Source organism: Atractosteus spatula, chromosome 2, assembly GCF_055471065.1.
Source record: "Atractosteus spatula isolate fAtrSpa1 chromosome 2, fAtrSpa1.hap1, whole genome shotgun sequence".
In the NCBI taxonomy this organism is placed as follows: domain Eukaryota; kingdom Metazoa; phylum Chordata; class Actinopteri; order Semionotiformes; family Lepisosteidae; genus Atractosteus; species Atractosteus spatula.
The window spans coordinates 55,769,466-55,790,343 of record NC_142707.1 but is presented as its reverse complement, the minus strand read 5'-3'; the positions used below and the strand labels follow the sequence as shown (position 1 = coordinate 55,790,343).

General features: G+C 35.5%; 1 protein-coding gene across 1 annotated transcript in view; it reads left to right on the top strand.

Annotated features, from left to right (window-relative positions):
• The window catches only part of kif26ba (kinesin family member 26Ba), a 188,764-nt gene that overhangs the window by 141,231 nt on the left and 26,655 nt on the right, over positions 1-20,878 (top strand). The window contains exons 6-7 of the mRNA XM_088935367.1: positions 16,124-16,330; positions 17,101-17,194. Of these exons, the coding sequence (XP_088791493.1) occupies positions 16,124-16,330; positions 17,101-17,194 (301 nt within the window). The remainder of the gene's footprint in view (positions 1-16,123; positions 16,331-17,100; positions 17,195-20,878) is intronic.

The window sequence follows — 20,878 nt, the reverse complement described above, 5'->3', positions numbered from 1 at the left end:
TTTAGTCTTCAGTAATGGATGTACAATAACGTCCCTTACAGTGCCGGGGAGGGTGCTTGTAAAACAATAGGTGTGATGTGTAGAAATACATCTTTATTGAAGTTACAGAATACATTTTCTTCAGTAATTAGATTTAATTTGTAGGAATTTCAGATGGCAAAACATCTTGGAAAGCTGCAACATTGTAGAAATTGGTAGTGTTAAATGCTCAGTTTTGTGTTTATATTTTTTTTTCCCTGAAAAAATGTCTTGCTTACCAAGCTTTGTATGAACTCTTTGTATGAACCCAGCTCAAGGTTAGTCCATCACTGTGCCTTTCGACTACAGTGCATCTCTCCTCACTCTTAATTATTCTAGGCTCTAACACATTTCTTTTTTAACTTTCATTCAGCAACATAGAAGGACTGTCTATTTCTGACAGTTAAATCAATCACCTGGATAGGACAGATAAGAATAACGACCTTGAAATCAAGGTTGAAGCCAAATCAATTTTTAATAGCTCCACCCAAGAAAAAGAAGTATTTCATATTTTTTGTCACTTCTGCAATTGCTGTTCTGGGGTTCTGGGGTGTAATTATGAATGGGTTATAAATGAGCCAATTATTGACAGGGATCACTACTGTGAAACCACTTGGGCACTTGAAATCTTTTCTACTATGAACTGAGTACCACGATAGCAGTAAAACTTTGAAGATGTGCACTTTTCTTACCAAATATTGTGCATAGCAGCAGCAACTATACTTAAATATTTTTTTAATTTGAATTACATTTTATTTTGCATAAAACATTCTTGGAATGGGGAACTGCAGTCACAGTTACTCGGGATGGTTATTAAATCTTAGAAAGAAAGAAATGAATTAATGGTATCGCAAAATTTGACAAATTAAGCACAAAATAGTGAATTTAGTGAAAGTACCATATAGTCACCATATTGTTCTAAATATTATTATTATTTTTGATAATATTATTAGTCTTGCCACAGGCGAGAGTGAGAATTTGTGCAAATTATGACATGAAGTGGCCCTTCCTGTTCAGTAGTCACTCTAATGACTAACGGGATGTACGGGCGAATAAGTGCAGGTAGTGCAGCAGACATTTCACTGCTGGAATGTTCCAACATGATCTGGATGCAGAGTTAACAAGTAAGTTGTATTTACCGGCAAAACTGTCTAGAGCAAAATTTCTATTGGATTAAAAGAGATGTACAGTATTCACAAGCCTGCTCGTTTACAATGTAATAGGGCCGCTTCAAGTCACTGGAAGTCTGGTTGCCTCGTTCTGAATCGCAGTATGGGGCTGTGTGTACCTGGAAATTTTGTCTGTTTTGTGAGGCAGATTGGAGAATTTACACATTATTGTATGCGACATGAAGAGCACTCCACACAGAATAAAACAGCACTGCCATCGTGCTGTCCCACAGATGTACCTTCACATTTGTCTCTTGCATGTGGTCCCCAGCCTCTTATGATATTAATGGAATACTATCTGCTGAGCAAATTGTCCTTTTTATGAATGAGCCTGTTAATATTTGAAAATATTATCTACACATGCTTTGGTCAGTTTGTCAGTGATGTGGAACTTTTGAAATGCAGCCTATAAATACCTGCTTGTGAGACAGGTTATATAATAAATGCTTGAGTTGAAAGGATCCAGTGGTCCAATTCCATTTGAATACAAGCATTGTGAAACTGACCTCAGCCAGACCTTGATTAGTATTGTAATGGATTTACCTTTTTGCTGAGAGTGTCAGGAGCTGGGGAAGCAGGAGGCATACTGCAATAGTACTCGTCACTGAGGGTCTTATAGGGGAACTGGCATCACTGGTCACAGAAGGAGCATTTGAGTTTCAACATTGTCTACCCCCTTTTTATTGCGGAAAGAGTGGGAGAGGTGAGCAGGGGGGTGAGATATCAGAGTGGCGGTACCAGCAGTCCAATTCCCAAGGTGGAACGCCACTGCATTTACTAGATCACAGCTGGGGCCCAGAGAAATTTCAGCCAGTCCATTTCAAAGGAACTGGAGGAGACTAAGTATAGGATTCTAAGTGGTTTCCCCTCTCCTTTGCACGCGCTATGATGTGATTTCAAAGGCCTTGGTTTCTACCAGTCTCTGTCTTCTGCACCCCACGGCAGATTAGGAAAAATGTGCTCAGGTCTAGAAGGCCTGAAATAGTAACACTTTAGATCAGGGGCTGCAAATGACATTTGAAAATGGAAGGTATGCAGTATACGGACTATCAAAAGAAACATTATCAGATGTTTCAAAGAAACATTATCAAGAAAATGAAATGTCTTTTGGTGAAGGAGATGCACCGGTACGTTATCAAATAGAAATGACATGCATAATTCCTAATACTTTTTAACATTTATCAAAACCAGGATTAATCAACAGGGAGCCTGCTGTGAAAGTCTCGGGCTGTTAGCATGTGTGGTCACTATTAGAAGCCACACAAGCTGTATATCGGAGACAAGTGCTTTGTACCAGGTTTCAGGTACTGTCCTGTAGAATTCTGTTTCATTCTCTACACACACACATTTGCTTGTTCTCTAGTCTCAGAGCCAAGGACATCTCAAGTCATCCCATTTTATCCTGCTAATCTGCAATGGGGCTCAACGAGGGCTATCCACAGCATAACTGAGAACAGCACCTTCTTATCTTCCAAGAAACCCATTGTACAGCAGCAGAAGGAAGTGCTTTGTCCTGCTAGAATGTAGTCATAATGGGGATGGGCTTGCAGGAAGGACAGTATGTCAGATTTCAGGACTTGATTCTAGTAACAAGAAAAAAGTAACAGCAGGAAAAGAGGAGTGAAAAGAGAATTTTTATTTGACTTAAACAAGGTGTGTCCTCTCAACTTTCTCAGAAAAGTCGGGTGATTAGTGCTTGTGCAACACTCACCCGAGCGCATCATAAATGGTCAATCAAGAATGATCAGTTAATCAAAACAATACCAAAAATATTTAATCAATGTCCAGAATCCCTATGTTAATAATGCCATCTTCTTCACCAAAAGAAAAAATAACTGTGTAACTGTGTAAGAAAAAGTACTGTGAATTCCAAAAAAGTATTACATTTTCTAGTATTAGTGTATTAGTGTAGATAAGGTTAATTTCTTCCAGGAAGAGGCACATGATTTATGTGAACTAATTTTCTTGAGCCCTGCTGCTATAATGTATTATATATATATATTGTACCTCAAGCTTGTTCCATTTTTCCAGAGGCTTTTCTTTTGTTTCATTGTTTTAAAGTATTTATAAATCCTGGAACATTAAATAAAATTATTACTTAGCCAAAGGATTGCATTTGATGACTCACAAAGGCCTCAGTAATGCATGGATAATGTCTAAATTCGATATTTTTTGCTGTTTTGCAGTGGAAAAGTGTTTTTTAATTAAAAACGCAAAAAAGAAGCAAAGGCTCATTTGATAATAGCAGTTTTGTCACATCTCATTCTTAAAAACACGTGGAACTCTTCTAAATAGAATGTACTAATTAAAAAGAATGGCTATATTTGGGTTTTTTTCTGGTTCCAATGATTTAAAAAGTATTGTGTGAAAAATACATAGAACAGAAATGATTTTATAGCTAATGCTATAAGTCTTGAAATAATTTATGAAGAAGTTCTAAGAGCAAACATTCAGAGAAAAATGTCCCACACCTCAGAGGCATTGCTGTAGGTGCCATACAGTATATCCTTCCTATTATCTGAATAGCATATTGAATACTCACAATGACCAGTTTTCCCCTGACAATTAATAATCAATAATGGCTTCACTGTCTTTTTTTATATAATGAAAATGTTTTCAAATGTTTATTTTACCAGAAAAATTAAACTAGCAAGAACAAAATCTTGCTATACAACATATGTAAGATACGGGATCCTTCTGACATGTACAGTATACAGTACATATGAGATAACATCAGAGAATAATCAAGATAAAAATGATTGGTCAGATGCACCAGATGTGAAAGTGTGCCTGTTTTATGAGTTGGACGCCTGTGTCACAAATGAGTCAAAAGTGTTGGGTGACAGTATGATGATATTTGCAACGCTTTCAGAATTGTGCACTTTGCACAAGTCCATCATTTTTGAGGCCATGCCCTCGATGACTAATAAAGTCTGCATGGTGTTCCTGTAAGAAATCACAATGAACAGGCTGCCAGCATTTGCAACACTTAAAGTGTCACACTTTAATTTCAACAGATCTTATATAAATAGTACATTGCGTCTCACCCTCATTAACATTTTCTCAGAGCACAAAGATGGAAATGTTTGCTTTGGGCATTGCAACAGTACATTGTGATGTGCTTGCACATCGACTGGCCCGACTTCATACATCTGACCCTTCAGGATTATTAGCTTTCTTTTTTTTCTGCTGCTGGATAATGAGTATTTTGTGAGCTTCAGTTAAAAAATAAACTTGAATGTAATTACTCTTGAGGTGCTAAACAGCTGCATCAGTGCAGGATGTACCACCTATCAAAAACACAAAAGTCGCACTCACTAAAGACAAAAAACTAAAAATGAAGTATTTAAAAAAGGACAAAGTGTTAAAAAGTTCACTTAAAAATTGAATCATGATAATTTTTTAATAATATTTTTGACACTCAATATTTTACCATTGAAATAATTAAATATTAACACATAAATGTTATTGTTTTTAACAGAAAAAGGAAAAATGTATTAATAATTTAAATTAAATTATTAAATAAATTCTGAAGTCATTACTACTGAGACCTTTATAACAATGAAAACCCTGTTACGGACAGGAATGGTTTCCAAACTTACTCAGAATCAATCAATCAGTCAATCAAAGTTTATTTATCAAATGCAAAATAATACAGCATGCAGCAGTAATTGCTGGCAATGAAATGTCTTTTCTCCGAACTCATTGGGGGGGGATAAAAATCACAAAATTAAAGTTACAAAATAAGGTTACATAATAATAGTAACAATAGAAATTGAATAAGATAAACTCAGACAAAACTCAATATAAATAGAGCTTCTAGTCAGGATACTCTCAATAGTGCACCTGTAAAAGTTGGTCTGGATATGTGATGGCATGCCGAACTTCTTTAGCCTGCAGAGAAAGAATAGGTGCTGCCGTGCTGTTTTGACCATGATGTTGGTGTGGTGGGTCCAGGTTAAGTCCTCTGTGATGTTAACTCCAAGGAACTTAAAAGTGCTGACCCTCTCCACTGCAGTCCCATTGATATAAATAGGTATGTGAAAATAGAAATCTTTGCTTTTGAGAACAGGAGATAATAGTGACAAGCCAATGCTGTTCTGAAGTGTTGTCAGGAATGCTTTTCTAATATATACCAAACTCACGTCTTTTATTTCTGCAGTCTGTTCTTTTTAATAGAGCACTTGAGTATTCATGAAGAGAGATGGCCTGGTGTTCATACACTAAATGCAGCTCAGAGTTGTCAAGGAAGTTGCTTTTTAAAAAAGCTGTCAGTTTATTTCTTCCTTTCTGCATTGTTGTCATAAAGCATTAACTGAGAATCAAACTTTGGGCAGGAGGCCCCCTATAGTAATGTTCACCTGTTCTTTAAAATGTTTGGGTATTTGCTATTTCCACTAAAATATTGCCTTACATCTACGGTAGTAGCATATTATATAATTGAAAGGTTTTCATTGCTATAGACTTTTAGTGCACTAAAGGAGTTCACAGAACCCCCCACATTAATTAACTAAGAATAACCAAACCCAAGAATTAGGTGCACTGAAAAAATGTAGTTGGAAAAATGTAGAAACAATTGCACGGTGGTACAGCGGTTAGCGTTACTGATTCGCAGCACTGGGACCCTGAGTTTAATTCCTGGGCTGCTATCGGCATGGAGTTTGTACTGTATGTTCTCCCCATGTTTATGTGGGTGTCCTCCCACAATCTAAAACCTGTTACAGTTAGCCAGGTAGGTTAACTGGCTTCTGGGAAAATTGTCCCTGGTGTGAGTGCGTGCCCACTATGGACTGGTGTTCTGTACAGGGTGTATCCTGTTTTGCACCCGTTGTTTGCTGGGATAGGCCCCGACTCCTCCACAATCCTGTATTGGATAAAGCGGTTAGAAAATGATAGATGGATGATTGTACATTAGTGAACTATGTGCAAGACAAGACCATGATAATCTGTTAACTATGCAAGAGTTCTCTAATTATGATTTGTTCTCTGAATAAAATAGGTCTTCTGCTTGTCTTTGACACTTTATTATTAAGTGTTTATTATGAAGCACAGTGAATTTCCTATAAAGTAGCCTCTATCTTACAGGCACAATCTCTGGATCCCCTAGGTGCCAGATGTAATTAAGTCTCACTAAAATTATATGGACAATTCAGTGCTGGTAAAGGCACACAGAATTGTTTGTCACAATTATCTGGGAGTCTTTAGTCTTTTTTAGATTGTTTAACATTGGTACTCGGATTTGATTTTATTTCATAGTTACTAAACTGGAAATGTAGAATCTGCCAATTTGTAAAGACTGTAAGGCTGCATCTGCTAAGTACGTGATGTACTGTACTGTATATACTGTAACTTGATGTCTGGGTCAGTGGGCCAGAGCTCAATATTTGCATAAGATACCTGTAAATGGGGAAGCTTTAAACAAGAAAGGTGCTATTCAAAGGTGAACAACGAAAAATACTTCACACACACAAATGTCTAAGGTCATGGTGTATTGAAGAAGGCTTCTGGTTCCTCAGTTACTGGAGGCTTTTCTATGATAACGGCTATTTGTTGAGATTCAATGGATTGGGTATTAATTTGGTACTAATGGTCTTGAGGCAAAGATCTACAGAGAAATTTAGAACCATTTAAGATTTAAGACAGTGGGAGAATCCCCAAAAATCTGCAACAGAAGTACATTGGAACTAGATGGAAAAAAAACAAGGACAAATAAAAACATCAAAATGTTCATACAGTATCTAAATGTCATGTCTGTAAGGATCTAAATGCAACATATGGACTATTTAATTAACATACAATTATGTTGGCTTTGAAATGGCATAAGCATGGCCAACAGAGATCAATGGTGAGGAATACAGCTTTAATGGCTACACTGCATTCTGGAGAAATAGGAAGATGTAAGAGGTAGAGGTATAGCACTATACTGTACATTAAAAAGTGCATTCAGTGTCAACTTAACCTACAGTAGATACTTCAAGGTACAGTATATTGATATATTGTATATACAGGTTAGACGTACTAAAATATTCACAGGACGAAGAATTAGGACCCGTGCTGTGGACAATAAAATTCAGATATTAGTTGTTATGTAGTCTTATATGATCATGGATATACTGTAAAAGTAAAGGAAGAAATGGTTTGTATGGGAGGTTTTAGCTTTTCTTATATAGATTCGGAAGAACAAAAAGAAAGGCTAGCAGCTGGAACTGGCAAACATGGCTAACAATTGCTTCTTAACTAAGTTAAGAAGCACCCTCTAGTAGGAATGACTGTAGTGATCTTGTTTTTTCAAACAGTCATGTTAAACAGGTGAGATAACCAGTAGGGAACTGTGATCATAGTATGGTGTCTTTTAAAGTATACTTTGAAAATGTATATGTAGAACCCAGTGGTTTACAACTTCAGGAAAGCAGACCATGAACAAATGAATGTTGAGAGAAGTCAAAGATGTTAAGCTTACATTATTGAATCCTCTTATATACACATCCAGAAGGTCCCAAAACACATGCCAGGCTTTTATTTATAGATTTCACATCAACCTTTAACACCATTGAACCACACTTATTAGTGGAGAGATTACTCTCAAGTTTTAATCTGGACTTTAATATTCTGGGCAGGATCCTAGACATTTTGACCAACAGCTCACAAAGAGTGAGGGTAAATTGTTTTATATTAGAGCAACTTTGCTCTTCCACCATTCTTTATACAGACAGCTCTAGAAGCCCTTTTCAGGACTCACACATCATTAAGTTTTTTGATGACTCTGTCATTGTCAGTCTCCTCCAAGATGTATACACTGATCATGGGCCTGTTGAATGGTATAACAACTCCCTCCTTCAGCTTAATGTGTTGAAAAGCAAATATATGGTCATTGTTTATAGAAACCAACCAAATGTTGCAAAACCAACAGTCCTTGAGAGCAAGAAATTGAAATAGCCAATCACTGATGACCCAGTGTGTGAAAATCAAGTTGCTTACTTGATATTCTCATATAATGCATATGTTTCTTATTTGTTAATGGGTTCATGTTATGTTAAATATATTGTGTATTTTGTTATGCCTTTTTTCTGTCCGCAAAACAAATTTCCCCATTTAGACAATAAAGGAATTAAGTTAGGTTTAGTGGAATAGAAGGGCTATGGAAACATTGAATGGCATAATTAGTGCCACAGGGGTCTGTATCAGTAAACTGGCAAATTACACCAAAATTAGAAATTGCAAACAATGCAGCTGGAAAGTAAATTCAAAAAGACTTAGACAACATTCAAGATTGGGAAAATGTCTGTAAGAAGAGTGTAGACAAGTAGAGTTTCAGATGCAGGTAGCAAAAATGCACACTATAGATAAAAGAAGGTAAAAAACCCAGAAAGCTCCCTGTTGCTTCATCCCTAACACTACTCCATGCACAGGCCTGACTAAAAAACTGGCCTTTAATGAATTATTGAGCAATGATTAGAGTTCAGCAGCTATGGAATGATCCATATCGGTATCCTTAATACCTCTGTTATACTGTAAGTTACAGTATGCAACATTTTAAGACTGACGTTTTCTTTCTATCTGCTTTATAGAACAAATAGTTCTATAGTATATAAAAAGCAATACTTAAGTAACAATTGTACATTAATAACCGACATTAACTGTCACTGTAAAGATTTTAAAGAGCTATTTTTACCATGTTCATGGAAGCTCTTTTTGGTTTTTTTTCTCAGTTTAAATCAGAATTTAGATTACCATTGCAATTTAGATTACTATTGCCTGATCTACTTTGCTTTGTTTGCAATGCAACCCAGCAGTGTTATTTTATCGTTTAAAGAGTAAATCTGCAAGTAGACGAGTTGGAGCTAACATGAGTCTTTCCTGCTGTGTGTACTAGATAGAGGAAAACGGATAATTTTTAATTTTGAGGACCTTCTTGAGATTTCATAGGTAAGAAGATTCTATGCTGGCATAGCTAGAGCTTTTCAGGAGGTCAAATGTAAGTGCAGCATCTGCGACAGAGAGCTGGTGAAGGGAAAATGAACGTCTCGAGCTCCCCTGATTGCCATATTCAGAGAATAATTTACTCTGGAGCTGACAGACTTCTGCATGTCAGAGAATGATTTAGAGTGATGGCGGAGAGAAATCAAAATGAGATATGACCCATTACAGGGAAAATTAGCTTTTTCAAAGGACAGAGGTTTTCAAGCAATCGACATTGAAGGTGTACTACTGTATATTGCTCTAATGTGGTTTGCATGCAGGATCAGTAGTATTTATTAAATGCCACTTTCCTTGTTCATATTCTAAACATTAAATATAAAATGAAAAATACCGTTAATAATTAGCATAATTAACATTAATTTTGATCTTATAGAATTTCATAAGATAGCAAACAAAAAATAATTTTCTGGATAAATTCCACTAAAATACTGTTTTTCAAGCTTGTGGACTACATTATATTAATAGCCAATCTGATACCTGTTAGTGTCATTTAACTTATATTGTAATAATAACAATGCATAATTTATTTGTATTCTCAGTGTTAGACAGCTCTATATCTAAATAAATTCATACATTTAAAGGGTCATAAAAGATTTGTTATAGTTTTATGTGAAATATTGTATTTAAGACTTTGTAGTAATATTTCATTATTATTGTGTGATTTTATATGCTCTAACAATTTTAAAATTAAAATTTGAATATATTTTTATATCTTGATCTTGTTACAGTATATGTCTTGTATGTAGGTGAACAAAAAACTAGGATTATAGCATGCTGCATTAAGCCGTACAAAATATACTGTATATGAATGTTTTCTCTTTTTCTGATTTGTTATTGTATTCTGTTTTAACAGTAGCAAATGGTCAGTCTATTCATATGTGCATCTCCATTAAACTCCCACTTCCTACCCTGTTTTTGCCAATCAGTGGCTAATGTCCCCCTGGAAAGTACTTTGATTGATGAGCCACAGCACTATTAACAACAGGAATAAATAAGCCCAAAGTCTTATGCGTGAAGAACTGGAAAAACAGAGTGACTAAGGAATAAAAATGATTACCATGATGTAGAGTGTGACATGACCCTATCTTAAATATACTGGCTGGCGTGCAGGGCTTTTATGAGGTCAGGCCTATGTGTCTACCACCTTTCATTTCTCTTAACAGGCTCATTTCCCCAGCACTTCTGAGATGCCACCACACAGACACATCACAAAATGGATTACTTTTGAAGTTTTCTAGGTGTTATCTCTGATTCAGCTAGTGGCGCAGCTATCCTTGCTATCTATTTGGAAAACGTTGAAATTCTGGACCACAGAATGAAATCCTACTCACCACCTGCAAAAACTAAATTTTGAGTCTTTTGTACTATCACATAAAAATAAATCTTAAGAAGTATTAAATTGTGCTTTACGTCCTGGGAAAACATACTGTTCCGTCAGGGCTGTAGTGTGTTTTTAGTACTGTTAATTTGGGTCTCAGCAACATTTATATGTACAGTAGCATCACCAATAAACCAAAGTTACCAATAAGGTTCATTTATGTTAAATGGGTGTATGATAGTGCTACACTGACCTGCTGTATCTAGGATGCAAAAAGGAAAACTTGCTCAGTTTCTATTGCATTTTTCATGCATTATATTTGTTATTTTCATAAAACAAAAAACAATAATGCATCCTGGTGAAAAATATATTAGCCTGAAGCCCTTTTTTGTCTCAAGGACCATACAAATAGTTAAATACCTCCACGTGCCTGTTAGAAAAAGAAAAATCTCCATGCGCCTGTTATCTGCTTTACTAGTGCCAGGCTCTCTAAGTGAAAGCAAAGGCAAAATACAGCACAATAGCTGCAAATCTCAAACATAAAACAGTCTGCACAGCATTCTACATGCAGAAAGAAGCCTCCTGGTGATATTTGTTAAAGGAGAAAATGGTCTTTATTCCATTAGCTAGCTCTAAATTGAATAGTGAGCCTGTCAAGTGTGAGATGGGGCTACATCGGCTGACTTGTTGGATAGCAGTTGGGTTTTTCAAAGATTTGTGGGCGAGTGAATTGATTGTGCTTGGCATATGAGGCAGACTGTGGAAAATGGTGGTAGTGATCGTGGAGGCAAAGAGACGTGGAATTATGAGGGATGAAATTAGGAACTGTGTTCCTGCGGTCACAGAACAGTGAATTTATTAGCAGAATATTGCTGAGCAAATTTGTCATGTTAAACATTTTTTAGCTTGCCACTCTTTCTGAAATAATTCTTTTATTCAATAGATTGCGAAAACATTATTTTTCTTCTCCGCATCTCCTTTTTTGATGTCTTGTAGCAATCTTCCACAGGAAAAAAAAAACGATACATTTTTGAGGAATTCTTTTTCCTCAAAAAGTTGTTATGCTATGTTTATGATACAGTTGTGATTAATTGAAGAGTTTACTCAATTCCACAGTCTTGAATTGGGACACTTCAACAGCTTCTCTTGAATATAGTTACAATAAAACAAAATGTGACTGCCCCAAACTAATGATCATATCCTATATTGCATCTGATACAATCAGATACAATCTCATGAACCTGATCATGGTGTCCCAGAGCTCACATGTCTCTAACATAGACTGTGGAAATGAAGCTGATCTGTCACATGGTGAGACTCTCATATGCAATGATTTCTGAGATTCTCACAATATTCCAAAAAAACTTTTCTTTTGAAACCAATGAAAGTACAGGCACAAAACTTGCACAACTTTACATCATGTCCAAGATTTAGAATTGTTCCTGACAGGTAAGTCAATTGGATATCATATATATATTATATATGATATATATTGGATATATCAAAGAACTTTAAAATTCTATTCTCTTTGAATGATTTTTATTACTTTTATAATCAGAATAAAATTTAGCATATACACGCTAGGACAAGTTCTATCTAAAAAAAATATTGTATTAGCAAATATGGTCACAATCAAATTTCTGATGTAGTAAAATATATACTGTATATTTTTAAATGTGTAAAATGTATATTTTAGATGTGGGGTTCATGTGTCTATAGTAGAATGTTTTAAGTCTGCTAGTGATAACAGATGAATTATTAGTTGGTCTGGCCACATAGTTGGTCACATAGCCATACAGTATAAGACCTTTGAGTTGTCCTTCTGGTCAAACGAAAAGTGGCTTCGAATTCTTAACAAAGTGTAGATAGGTTCATGATTATAAAGGAACATAAATAGGAAACCCTGTGTATCAAAACACGTCCTTATCTGTGACCTTTAATCTCCACTAAAAGTCAAATGCAAAAGGTCAAATTCAAGACATGTAAATGTGTGGGAAAACATGAGCACATCATTCCCATAGTGAAAATACTAGGGGAAATGTGTTGGCAGAGTGATTAAAATTCACATAAGTTCTGAAAGACACTGGACCCTTTTGGCAACCCGAACCATTGAAAGATGTCTTTGTGCTAGAAAGAATTCCGTGGGTGTTTTAGGTACTTTGATCTCTCAATCAATTGTAATAAAAAACAGATGTTTACACCCAATATTTTCTACTTTCAATCAGTGATAGGAAAACATGTTTCGTATGGCCATCATCAGGATATTTAGGATGATTTGTATCTCCTAATGCAATATTTGTAATTTAAACTACAAATACAGTTCTTTGGGGGAACATGTCCCTGGACTGCTGTAGGTGTTGAGTGTTCAGAAGCATTTTCTTTCCATTTCCAGCTCTGGTTGTAACTGTTTAGGTGGTACAAATAGAAATTACTATGGAATGCAAATAGTAACTATTTTACGCTCTGGTAAAAAAAAATATATTTTTTTGATTACCTCTCTTAAAGATCAAATCATGTTATTTCTTCTTCCAGGCTGTACATAGGTTCTCAGTGATTATGAATAGACATATAGGAAAGTACTACTATGGGTCACTAAGGAAAATGAGCTCCATCTAAAAAGTCCTTGTCCAGAACCTCTGACTTTTCCTAAAAAGGTCAAAATCTCATCTTAGCTCACATTGAAACCCATAAATTGACTGTCCTCTGTAAAGTAGTCTCAGGCCATAAATAACCTTGCTTGTCCAATCTCATCTGTCCTTAAGGTAAATATTGGACCTCTTTTAGTTCCTTAGACACTACAGATAGGGTCACTATTATGGAACACATCAAATAAGTCATATATTCTCTATAGAAAATCAGTCTTTAAAGGGGGCTATGTTCAACTGGTCACTATTGGTTACTTCTTGTATCTATTATTTAAGAAGAAGAATTATAGATGTAGTACATAAAAAGGGTTTGTTTTGAAATACAATCTGAGTACCCGTTTTTACAACATTAGGAGCAGCTACACTTCAGAAATCTGCTCAGGTTCTTTTTGTGTAATCATTTCTTGACTATTGCCATTTTTATAATAAGTATGTAATCACCTCTGTGCACATATTCTTCTTCATCCTCTTAAAAAATCAATTAGATATCACCACTTAAATTCATCTTCCCAATCACATATATCAGTGGAAGTGTGTAGTGTGCCTGAAAAGACATGCCATTAAGAAGATTGGAAGGCTTAGTTTCTTCGATCTGTGGTTTAACAGTGCAGACCATATCTCTCTTAAATAATTAAACACCAATAAATGTAACCGGAATGGTAGATCGATACGAACAAGGCTGATAAACCTCTAATGTTGAGAAATATCTGTTTCTACGTAATGCAGAGTTTTTACAACTGAGAAAGACATGTAAAGAAGAATAAGAATGAAGATAGTGTGGATGTATTAGGTCAAGGTAAACCTCATCTTGGTAGTTATTCACAGTTATGTTATTATTATTTATTTTTACTGTAAACATGATTCACACTCATTTCACACATCCACGGGTATTACTCCTTTAATGAAATTTTAATATGAAGAGGTTAGAGTATCATATTTATGCTACTCTTTGATCGCTGTAGAGATTGTTAGTAATCAAAAGCAACTCCCATTTTAATTACTGATGGGTGTCAACCTATATTACACACATACATTATTGGTTGATTGATCGTAATACTTTAAAAGGTCCATTAAGTCATGTAAAACAATGAAGGCTCTTTTCAGTGTTACTTGACAAATGAATTTTGTATCTTGCTGTATTAAAACATCAGAGAAAAGAATTAATAATGTTTATTAAGGTGGTGTACACGGACTGACATTGTTGTAAGTCTGTGACTAATTATTGGGTCTGCTCTAAGAATTTCTGGCAGTGAGTGTGAGTGGCCTTGTTAATCTCTAACTGGTATCTTCTAAGCAGTTTAATTACAAGGGATTTGTGTGCATGCAGGCCAAGAATAAAAGAATAATGGCGCACAGGAAGTGAGGCATGAAAAGCCAATTTCCTCCCTTAAAATTTGGCATTTGATTTATCTCATCTAATTAGACGTATGCTGTTTAATTCCAAAGGCTGCCAAAACTGTGACAAAAACTTGAGTAATTAATAGCCCAGAAATCCATGTTGCCCTCCCAATAGGCCATTTCTGGGAGGAAACATGTCCCAGCCTTGCCTGAATATGACAGAGCTGAATATGACAGAGCAATTGTTTCCACATTGCTCTTCTTTCTCCTTAGTAAGTGCATGATGCTATACTTCTTAGTCGTCCATACGGAGCTCTGCACTGAATAGCAATGGGGTTCATGTGTTAATGGTACTCCTAAAAGGGTATGCATCAGGACTGAATTCTTTTTTTATGATATAAGTGTTGGTTTTCTACTGTAAATTCTTGGTTTTCTTTTATACCTCTATTTAAGCAAATAGCTTATTTTACTTATTTATATGGAATTTTATTGAATTGATGGTTTCGAAGCCCTTGATTTACAGGAGTTAAGACAAGCAAGTTTGTGTTGATTGGAAATCACCATTTCCAAATATTTTTTTGGAGTTGCATAAATCAGTGTAGTTTTTAAAATTTTAAAACTTAATCAATGCAGTTAAGTATTTTCTGAGAAAAACAGAAGCAGGCTTACAGGTCATCTAAACTCCAGATGAAAACTCTTCCTTTGTTTCTGGGTGAAACTGCTGGGCAGTCTTTGAGGACATCTAGCCACTGTTCTAGAACCTGCAGAATGGCTTTCAAAGATTTTTATTTCAGTGCGAAATCTTCTTCAATCTATCTAACTTTGCTAGTGAAAAGCATACTATACATGTTCATTTAATTTCTTCGTATATATTGGCTTTCAGCATATTCCTGCCTTGGGAAATTTTGCAATCCAGGAAAGGTGGTGCAGGCTTGGTTCTAGTGCAGAACATCTTGAAAAATACTCTATTACAAAGTGCACTAAATCATTTGGGTTTTATTCAGCTCATCCAAACAACTGCAATCATGCTGTAAATTATGTGAGAAGTAAATCTGCTTGTTCGTGTCACTGTGCTAGGCTCCTTTAACTACTGATTTTTGAAAAGCAGGCATATTTATTATAATCCCAGCATTTTTTGACAGACCTGTCTTAATCCCATGGCAGGATTTAATACAAGATTCTAGCGGCAAATGATGTGTGCTCTCCATGTTTAATTTCCTTTATGTTAAATCCTTGCTTTGTTAAAAGAAAAAAGTCAATAACTTGAAAGGAGAAACTTTGGTAAAGCAGATTACTTCTAAATTCTGTTAGCACATTTTTGAACAAATGAAGAAAACCTTGTTGAAGTTGCAAATTTAAACATTGGTGGAGACATGAAAAACTCTGCCGCCATATTCTGATGTTTAGTTCTAGGTCTGCAGCATTGCTGGTACAGTATTTTTAAAAGGTTTTCAAAAAGTTTATCTTTATGAAAAAAGACTGCCCATTCACCATGATATGCTTTAGGAGTCTGTGGGTTGTCAAACATGTCTTGTCTGTCTCTAATTAGCATGTCAATGGCTAATGTGCATTTCAAGTGAAACCCAGTTGCTATCGATAGATGTTTCAAAGGTGACTCAGTGGGGAACATTAACAACCCGCAATCTGTCCTTCAGGTGAAAGTCATGCTGCGTGTCTGCCCCCTCTCTCCGGGAGATACATCGGAGTCCAGCTCCTTCTTGAAGGTTGACCCTCGCAAGAAGCAGATCACTCTGTTTGACCCAGCTTCCAACGGCCCTCAGAAATCCACCCAGAAACGAGGCAGTCAGGTGCCACCAAAGATGTTTGCCTTTGATGCTGCCTTCCCGCATGATGCCTCGCAGGTAGTTGAACCTCTGATTTCTAATTGACAGTATAGGGCAATACAAAAGTTCTTGAACAGCAAAATTCTTACTTGAGTGCTGTCAGAAGATTGATTCTGTGATTTTTTTTTTGTTTTTGTTACTATTTTATGAAATGTCTTAAATCAGACTAATAATTAACTTCACTGCTCAATTGTATCACACCAAGTTTGCAAACACTGTTTAAAACATTGTTTTGGTAGATTTAGTTAACTTTTCTTTAAAAATGTGTCTTAACATATGAATACAAATTATGTTAAAAAAAGTTAATAAAATACTGTAATTTAATGTTTTCAGAAAACATCGATAAGGACACATCTTCCTCCCAGAGTTTCACAGTAGATGCATTCTATTAAAATGGCAAGAGATAAATAATGAGAAGCAAATATACGTTTATCAAAATTACAATTTCTTTTTGATAAAATCTTAGGATTGAAATATTGCCTTTAAGTATTCTTTTAGTTTATTGATATGTATTTAGAATTAAATTAAGCCATGTTGACCTAAACAGTGAAGAAAAGTCTTCTAAATGTGAGGAATGAAATGTGAGGTAGAAATAAATTTGGGTCTAACTTTCTCCAAAGCTGCAGTTGCTGAGGAGTTAGAAGTATATTGCTGCAGTCATTTTTTTTCAGAGCTGCCAGCATCTTGTCAATATCAAAATGTTTTCTGTGTCAATTTCCTCCTTCCTCTGAGGTCTCTGTTTTCTGTGGTTATGTATCACAATAACCCTCTCCTGTGCTTCCTGACAGGCTGAAGTATGTGCCGGCACTGTGGCGGAAGTTATCCAGTCAGTGGTGAATGGGGCGGACGGCTGTGTGTTCTGCTTTGGCCATGCCAAGCTGGGTTAGTACAAGCACTCTTCCATTCCCGTTAATGAGCAAGTCTTCAGTACTAAGCGTCCCCAGACCTCTGCTGCTTGTTTATACTTTTGGGTCAGACTGTCAAGGCACAGATCACCTTTGGCCATATTAATAAGAAAGCTGGAAGTCGTGTCATAAATTCCAAAGGATTAGTGTCACTTCAAAGCAATTCCCTCAAAGCATTCTGGAGAGTGTCTGGATTTTTTAAATCACCCTTTAGAACTATCCCTTTTTTATTTAACATTTTAAATTGAAGTCAGGACCCAAATTGCTGATATTTTCTGATAGAAGTATCTCTTTTTTGTAGATTGGTTTAAGGGTATTTCTGTGATTCACAAGTCTTTTTTACAGTGTATCTGGTCTTGTATTTGGGTATAAGAAAAATCACCCTTCCAAATCATTCATTGGTTTTTCAGAGTCAAGATCATTGGATAAATGAATTAGACATTTTTGGTAATTCATCGACACTGGTGCACTTACTGTATGTTTAGTTTGGATTGTAAAACATGGATTGCCTTGTTACTAATGCTGGAAAAGTGTTTTGAGTTAACAAGGTTTTCATCTTTATTGCAGTCAGTACATTTTGCTGGAGTTTTATATGGTCACTTTCAGAAAGATCAGAAAGACCACTTTTCAGAAAGAAGCCTTTTTGCTTAAAACAAAGTAATTTAACTGTAGAGTCTTTAGGTGTAGAGAATATTGTGATATGTGATGAACTATCCGGGGCGTATCCTGACTTGTGCCCGTTGCTTGCTGGGTTAGGCTCTGGCCCCTCTGTGACCCTGTATTGAATAAAGCAGTTAGAAAATGGATAGATGAATATTGTGATACTGTATCTTTGACTTCTAAAAACAAAGGCCAGGAGCACACTACAGTGAAAAGAACACCGTTTCTTTTTACAGTACATGAATATTAGATACACTGTAATTTTTCAGTAGTTAATAGAAAATGAGTGTGGGCAGACTTGTTCAGTTAGAGTTTTTGGGTTTCACCTAAAGGTATTTTTTAGTAAAAACATGTCTTTGTTAACTTTGTTGCCTCATAATTGTTATCTTGTTGATGCAAAAGAACAGACACACAGTCATTTAGTCTGCTTATTTTATCTACCATCTTTGAATAAAAAATACATGCTTTGTCAGAATGCAATAATGAAATGTAAGAACTTAAAGTCTGATTCATTAAACCGCAAACGCTGAGTTCTGTACACCAACAAAATCAATAAATTATAAGGACAAAGAGTAACACCAAATGGATGTCTGAACAAAATAAAAAGTAATTTAATCTTGTGGTTCATCCACATTACATCATCTGGAATCTTTGATTGAATTATTGCTTTGTTGTTGTGCACACAGTCTTCCATTAAAGTATATTCATTATTTTAAGTGGTTCTATTTAGAATAATGGTGGTTTCCGTAACCGATGGCACTACAGGTGAAGAGGAATTTCTCTTTGAGTGAGACATACCTTAGGGTGACAAGATCACACCAAGGATGTAATAATACTTTAAGTAGGGACAAAGAGGCAAAGAGGATTTTACAGGCCCTATGAAAGAGCCTCATTGTCTTCTCTTATGATTTTATTTTGCAGAAATTTTATCAGTCAGGCTATACATTTGGTTGAACTCATGCTAGTAAAAAGCTGGACAGTGCAAGACCACAGTTTTATTCTTGAAGCTCATGCCTGCACACAATCCTAGCATCGTGTGCTTTTGCATTATAAAACCAGTACTGCTCATCTGACTAGCAAGAAAAAACAGGAGAACGTCTGAAAGGAAAGGAAAAAAAAGATTTTGTCACTGTATCACTGAGAAATAAGGTACCAAAAGCTTTAAGACTTCTTTTTTTCTTCCTGATCACCTCTCCACCACCCATCTTACTGACTTAAACTTCTCAACAATCAGCATAGAGCTTACTACACCAATTGCATGCAGTACATAATTTTAGTTATTTACTTCTAGTTTATTTGGCAGATGCTTTTATAAGCTATAATTTTTACATGTTCTTATTCTCTTTCATATCTCCTGCTTACCAACTCCTGCTAACCAACTACTGGAAGAGTTGCATCTGAATAAGAATTCTTGTTTCCTTGAGTACAGTTGGTTAGATACCATTAGGCCCTGGAGATTTTTTTATCTTGAGTTCTTCTACTACCAGAAACATTGCGTCTTCTTCTGTACTAAAACTATCCAAAACAACTTTGTCTTTCCACTGCCTGAGGTATATTTGTAACTTCCTACTTAGCGAATACCTGAGTGGAACACTCTTTAAGCATCAACCCTTTCCATTTCACTGTCTAGAAATGTTCATTATTATTATTTTCTGAAGTCTTTGCTGTTATAGTACTGAAGTGATATGTATTACTGTTTTACCACTGGAATATTTATTTAAATTTCTCTCTTGGCCTTTCTAACATATCTTTTAACATGTACTTGGCAATTTATCATAGTCTTTTTCGTTAAGTGGTCCTGTTGTTTTTTTAATCATTTAATAAAACACTTTTATTATTAAAGATTATTTTCCCTTATTGATTTGTTGAACCATTGGGATACTGTTTTTCTAGCTTTTGATACATGCATTTTTGGGATAAAGTAATAACAGTAAAAGTTGTTTAAACTGTTATCATTTTCCATGAATTTCATATCTATCCAGTTTTACTTATTTTTAACTGTGTGTCATTGTGTCAAAGTCTACCTTCTGGATGTTGTAAATGTTTGCCTTGGATTCATCCTGTCCAGTTTCAAAATATACTTCAAAACACACCATATTATGATTACAGCTCCCAAATGGGTCTTTCAACTCTGTCTCATCCTGTTTTTAGTTTGAAAAGACAAGACCTATACAAGCATTTCCTCTTCTACATGCTCTGGGTGAGAAAGCTGTCATTAACCATAACTACCATTCAGTTTCTGCTGCTGAAATTCTTACAGGCTTTTCTCAGTCCATGATGGGAAAGTGAAGTCTTCTGTAAAAACCACTTTTTTTCATTATAAGGTATTTAATTAAACTCAACATCTACATTTGTTGGTCTATAGCATACTGTACTCAAAATACTTTTTTTAAAATTAATCTGACCCACATAGATTCAGGGACTCTTGATTTCAATAGTATAACTTTCTGAATCTGTCTCTCTGAAACATTGTGTATCCCCTAATATTCATTTTGTCTTTATTATTCTCAGTTAGCTAGGTTTTTGTGCTTTCAGTAGTATCATAAATACCTGCTAACTTGGTAGCTTTTATTTCATACTTCCAGAGTTAAATACTGTATAATTTAGGTATTTATACAGCTGGGTACGGGACATTTTAGGTGAAGGGCTTTGCTCAAAACAAAGGGATTTCAACCTACAACCTTCCAATTATAATTCCATTACCTTAACTTTTGCTCCACATTGCTGCCCTGAACTTTTACTAGTTCTATCAACGGCAAAATGGAATTCATCATCACTGAATTAACCCATGCTAACAGAAGATGACGATTCCATCACTCAGCTGTTAATGTGTTACCCCTGAACGTCCTCTAAACATAGATCATTTTAATGCAGATGCCAGATTACAGTTATTCTGCTGATGCACTGCTTATTTATTCCTGGTGTTTCGTGTGCCATTTGCAATGGCGTTTTATAAATTCCCAAGACTTTAGCTCAGTATTTTGCTATACCAGTGAAAAGT